General features: G+C 57.2%; 1 protein-coding gene across 1 annotated transcript in view; it reads right to left on the bottom strand.

Moving 5' to 3' along the window:
* Nucleotides 1–349: 349 nt before the first annotated feature.
* The window catches only part of ALX4 (ALX homeobox 4), a 48,882-nt gene continuing 43,231 nt past the window's right edge, over nt 350–6,000 (bottom strand). Inside the window, exon 4 of the mRNA XM_032283536.1 lies at nt 350–4,717. Within this exon, the coding sequence (XP_032139427.1) occupies nt 4,388–4,717 (330 nt within the window). The 3' untranslated portion in view covers nt 350–4,387. The remainder of the gene's footprint in view (nt 4,718–6,000) is intronic.

Genomic DNA, 6,000 nt, shown 5'->3' with positions numbered 1-6,000 from the left:
GTGAGATTTCGGAGGCCCCTCTGATCACATTTCATCTGTCACAAGTCAGGAACAAAACAGACAGATTCCAGTTTAGAGGAGGAAGGAGAAGGAGTTTATTGCAAATAACAACCACCAAACAGTTTGGGCTGGGCCAGGAAAGGGTGTTCTGGGAGCGCCCAGCTGCCTTTGTGCTCCATTAGGCCCACACCTGGACCCCTACCTCTCCTTCCCACCTGTGTTCCTCCTCTCCCAAAAAAGATGTAAGTGCAATAACTTACTTTAAAAGGCAAGAACGTTTCTTTTAATATTTTGCTATAATGTAGTTACATGGTGATATAGGCAGTAAAACTTTATGGAACCGACCTCATTTTTTTTTTTACATTTTTCTGGATTTTTACTGTATTTTTTAATATATATTTTTAATAGTTCACCCCAGGCCATTAAGCTAAAGGAAAAGTTGCATTTATACAGGGTTAAAATATCTTACAATGTGAACATTAAGTATTGGTTGAGGTTCATGTTCCTTCTAGCACTCAGCTTTCTTTTTTCAACCACTGCACACCCAAACAGATGATTAGACACCGAAAACTGTCCTTCAAAATCAGTAGTATAAAGGCCTAGCTCTATGTGTGTGAGTGAAGGGGGAAGACAGGAGAGGCCGAGGCTGGGTCGTGGAAGCACCTTTGCTCCCTACAGCATCCTGAAAGAAGTGAAGTGGGGTTGATGGGTCTTTGTCACCTTCTGATTTTTTAACTGGAGAGTCACAGACTATTATCCTGGGAGCCAGTTTACTAACCATCCTCCCCCAGCCAGGCCTGTTCACCTTTGCACCTGACCGTCAGGGCCACGAAACAGACCAGGAACCCCCGCATGTCTTTCGTGTTCTTGAAGATGGTCTCCCCACCATCTAGCCCAGAGAGGGGATGACTGCAGAAGCAGGGTATGTGGAGTTTTCGTGGAAACGTTCCTCTTGTTGGCCCTGCTGAAATGACAGGAGGCGGCAGGGAGCTGGGTCCAGTGTGGTCATAGCTGTGTGTGCTGGGGACCCACTTCACACTTACTGCACCCACCCCATCGCAGTGTCTTTGAGCTAACCTGGCCACCGTGCTTCCCAAAGCTGGAGGCATGGTAGTGAGCACTGAGAATCAAGTATAGTGAAAAGAATTCAAGGAAAGTTCTAACAGCCCATGTCCACCAAGCACCATTTCAGCCTTGGAGACAAGCCTCTCGGTGTACCCACCAGAGCCCTTGCTCCCACGCCCCGGGAGCGGTGCTGGCATCTGGAGGGCAGTAGCAGCACCTTAGTGTTGAACCTTGCCATGCTGAGACCTAAGCCCAGCAAGGACTGGAGGCAGTCAGTATGGGGAGGCTGCCCGTCCATCTGCCGGCCACCCACGACTTCATCTTTAAGTTGTCATCTCTGTTGAGATCTTAGGCAGATAACCAAAGGAAATCCTCATCTTTCTTAGCTTTTTTGCTTAGCAATGAAACCACGTGGCAGGTAGATGCTTGTCTCCACCTGCCTTCATGAGCTCTAGCTCCAGACGGTCTTGGGCAGCTGCCCCAACTTGCTCAGTCATCCTAGGAGCTGACACGGCAGAGGCTCTCTGTTCTGTAGTGCAGAAAGCCAGGCCCAGCAACTCATCTGGGAAGGGAATGGGCCCCAAGGTTATCTTCTGGAGAACCGAGCTGCTGAGTGGACGCCCATGAGACATTGGGAGCTCCGTGCAGCACCGGCCACCCCCGAGGCCCCCGAGGCCCGGCCCTTACACTCTGGGTGGCACATCCCAGGTTCCTCTCTCAGCTTTGTCTCAGGGCAAATGCAGGTCAGGGCAGTCACTTCTCCACTCGGGGCCAGGGTCTTCTCTGTTGCGAAGGGACTGGACTAACTAGTGGGTTTCTAAGCTTCCTCCCAACTAGGTGGTCCTGTCATACTTCGTGTGGTTAGGTGGCCCTTGAGGGCTGGGTCAAGCCACGGAGGACAGGATTGGGGTGCGTGGCTACCTTTGGAGAGATGAACAGGAACATTTCACACTGGCATGTTTGATCCTAGACCCTTCCTGGGTGTGTTGGGACAGGCAACCATAGATAGCCACAGAGCCTTTTAATAGATGCTTTTTCTTCTCAAGTTTTTGGGTTGAAATTTGCCTGGCTTAGGTCTAGCCCAGCCAGAGAGCAGACGCATGGAGGAACTGGGCGCCGGGGGCCCCTCCAGAAGAGCCCCTTTAAAGTCCTTGCTCTCCCTCCCCGCCCACTCTGGAGCTGCCTGGCTCTCCTCCTTTGTTCTGATTCTCTCATGGGGAGAAAGACCCGGGGTGAAAGTTCCTTCCTCCCCCATCCTTCCTCAGCCACAAGCATTTCAGAAGAAAATAGGGGAGAAATGGGGGAACTCTTCCCAGCCTTAAGTGCTTTCTTCCCTGGCTAGATTTTGGGGAAGTCGGTTATTCCAGCGAAGCTCAGAACTACAAAAACCTTCCTGAAAGTCACTCCAAGGTCCTCAAATATTTGAAACAACTTAAAGCCAAGCCTCCAAGAACATTTAATTCAAAGTCAAAGACCCTTTCGCCTCTAAAACATCAATTTTAGAGCTACGGTTCACAAAGAGGTCTGACTCTTATTAAAGGAGGCCACAGCCAGACTCTTCCTCAGCCTGGTTTCCAGAGCAGATGAGAACACCAGGTAGGCGGGAAGCTGTCACCCCAACCCGAGACCCTCACTCCACAGTGCCAGGTTTACCCTCAGCCCAACCCAGGAGGCCGTTCTGTGTCCGTGACCCTGTGCCTAGTGGGCCTGGCCCAACTCCATGACAGGAATCTAGGGAGAAGGTAGAAAAGGTGAGCGCTTCAATGCGGGGGGCCTGCCTGCTGGAGGGACCCCTGGGGTCTGACAGGCCTGCCGCAGGACGGTTACTGTGTAGTCCCAGCTGAGGTGAGGGCTGGGGCTCAGGGCCAGACCCAAGCTGCAGGGTCAGGCAGGCAGGTACGGAGTAAGCCTGGTTTTAGGAGGGCCTCCTGCCACCCCCACCTGCCATAGCAAGCCATGCCGAGGAGCCCAGGCCAGGAGCCCTTCCGCAGGCTGCAGAGAGGGCGGAGAGTCTGGGTCCACATGGAAGAAGTGGAAGGGCAGGCTCTCGAGAGAATGCAGAAAGCTGTGTGGAGAAGAATAGCACCCTCCCCAGTGCCTGGAGGGACACAGAGCCCCCATCTGCTGTGGACGGCTCTGGGCAGTGAAGACGCTGTGACAGAGATGGCAGGGAGGACAGTCAGTCTGAGGCTGTGGCAGGTCCTGGAGGCTGAGCATGGCCACACGTCCTCTACCAAAGCCTGCACGCGGCTCTGGACCTTCTGCTGCCCGCCCCCCAGCCCTAGCTACGTGTTCCGAGTTGTGAGTCCTTCCACGCCGGGACACTGCTGAGCAGCGCCAGGGAGGGGCCACAGCAGGGCAGGGAAGGACAAGCCGCTCCGCATCCTCCTGGAGGGACCCTGACTGCGCTCCGGATGGCGAACAAAGCTGCCCAGACCTCCCCACTGCACTGGAGGCCAGGCCCGGGCCCTGCCCCACCCAGTTGCCTCCCCCTCCCAGGAGCTTTCCTTCTTCTAGCACCGTGGGAGCCCTAGTGGCAAATGTGTTCCCAGCCTCCCCCAGGTCCGGCTCCTCCCCTATAGTGTCCACCCGGAGCCAGGGGCTCTGGGGTGTGAGGGGCTAGCCCACGTCTCCCCTGGGGAGTGGCATTGCTGGATGGCAGCAGGGGTCCTTGGCTCCAGCTCCTGTTCTCCTCTGCCCACTGTCTCCAGGTGTGTCCAGCCCAGAGGACAGCCAGCTCCGTGAGACTTGTCGCTGTTCGTGGGGCGGGGGAGGCTGGTGCCTTGGCCCCACCTGGTCGGCTTCCCATGTGCTCTCAGGGAGAGAAAGTTGGGAGGGCAGGAGGCCGGCTCTGCAGGGCAGCCTGTTCTTCAGACACACAGTCCCCGGCCTGGTGACCGGGGAACCCCACAGGGAGGACAAGGATGGACAACACCGGGTTGGTGAGGCTGCTGGGTCTGCATGGAAATCTAGCTTTGACTCATGGTCAACTAGGCAGGGCGGAGGAGCAGGCAGGAGGGAGAGAGCGCCTTCAGCTTATCATGGATGCGAAGCTGAGAAACGTGGCCACCTGGCTCTCTCTACTGCCTGTGGCCGGGAGCAGGGGTCAGGGCCTCAGTGCCAGGGAGGGGCAGGGGCCTGCTGCCCCCTCCCTCCCAGCAGTCCACGGGGCCTCAGACTTGGGGTGGTTGAAAGTGCTGAGGGTCAGGCCCCTGGCCCAGGCCAGGTTCCTAAGAGGAAAGTCGAGTGGGAGGCTGGGGGCCTGGAAGGCATGGGCATGGCCCATGGTGTCCCAAGGTGGGGACGGGGCGGGGGTGCCCTGTCATGTGGCCCAGGAGATGGCCGCACTGTGCTCCTTGGCCTTCATGCGGAGGGCCGCGATGCTCGAGGTCTTGCGGTCCGGCTCGCCATTGAGCTCGTAGCCATTGAGGCCTGGGCTGAGGCCAGCTGCTCCAAACAGGCTGCCCATGTGCGTCTGGCCCACGTGACTGCCAGCCCCAGACACACTCAGGAAGTCGGTGACGCTGCTGGCCCCAGAGCCAGGGGGGTGGGCGTGAGGGGACATGCAGGCAGGCACTGGGTCGCAGGGGACCACGCAGGCTGGCACCGGCGAGGCAGCCCCATTGTTGCCGATCCAGGACGGGTTCTGAATCTGGGAGAGGAAGGGAGAGATGTCACCAGCCGGCGGGCGGGCTCACCCCTTCTCCAGAGCACCTCTCCATGCACTGTCTATCCTTCCCATGAAGCCCCTCTTAAGTGTTCTTGATGGACATCCAGATTCCCCTGCGGCCGTGGGTTTTACACGTTGGCACCTCTATTCCCAGGGTCAGGCTAGCAGCAGAGAGAGATTCAGTTCTAAGGAGTGACCTCAGACTTCACCAAGGGTCCAGTGGAAGGGTGGCCCCCCGGTACCCCCAGCTGGCTTCCTAATTTGAGACTCAGCTGCGGACTTGGCCTCTCCGTCTGTGGATGGCAGCTGTGTCTCATTCACCTCCAGCTCATCCACAGGCACCTGAGCACGGTGAACAGACCTCAACTCAAAGAGCTTTGGGCTCGAAGGTTCCCTTGGGCCCCCACCAGGAGCAGGGAAGGTGGAGGACTTGGGTAAGGTGGGTAGCAGGGGCCTAAACCTTCCAGAAGCCAAGAGTCCATGGCTGAGGTTCCAGGGACTGAACTAGGAGGCTTTAAAACTAACTCAGGATGGGAGGGGCTGCCTCAGGAGTGGACAGCCAGAGCTGAGGCCTGACCTCCCATGCCAAGAGGGCGAGGGCGTGAGCAGGGGTGAGCTGGCCATCTTATCTTCCATCGGTGCCACTGGCTTCCCTGCCTTCCCCAGCCTTCACCTGGGGCTCCCATCATCCTCTGCCTTCTAAGCACCTATAAGGAGGTAGAGTTGGAGTGTGGGCAGACCCGGGAGCCTCTCAGCTTATGCAACTGGGATTCTTGTAGCCTCAAGTGGGCTTCTGCCGGCCTGCCCTCCCACGTGTGTCTGGAGCACACTCAAGGGAGCATTTTAAAACAGGGAGAAGGAGCTCAGCCCTAATCCTGGAAGGAACTACATTTCTCCCCGAGGTGCAGGGGAAGGGGGACTGGTTGGGCTCGATCCACCCACTCTCGGAAGAGGTCTGGGCGTGTACTCTGTGCTGCTGTGAGTGAGGCTGGGGTGGGGCCGTGAGCAGGACCCTGCCTTGGTTTCTCCCTCCAGCTGTGCGCTCAGGCAGCAAAGCTCAAAGCCAAGGAGGGAGCTGGAGTTCCATCCTGGAGGACAGAGGGAGGCTGAGTTTAGGGAGGGAGAGGGGAGAAAGAGAGTGGAAGAACACAGTGCGAGCTGATGCCGATGGCACTGTGTGAGACACCCCGTATTCCTCAGCCTCATCTCTAGGCCTGCGCCCTGCCCCCATGTCCCATGAATCCCGGACTGGGGGAGACGGTATG

This window comes from Sapajus apella, unplaced genomic scaffold (assembly GCF_009761245.1).
Source record: "Sapajus apella isolate SASKATOON/1434 unplaced genomic scaffold, GSC_monkey_1.0 scaffold14, whole genome shotgun sequence".
Classification (NCBI taxonomy): Eukaryota; Metazoa; Chordata; class Mammalia; order Primates; family Cebidae; genus Sapajus; species Sapajus apella.
This window is presented reverse-complemented; position numbering and strand designations above follow the sequence as displayed.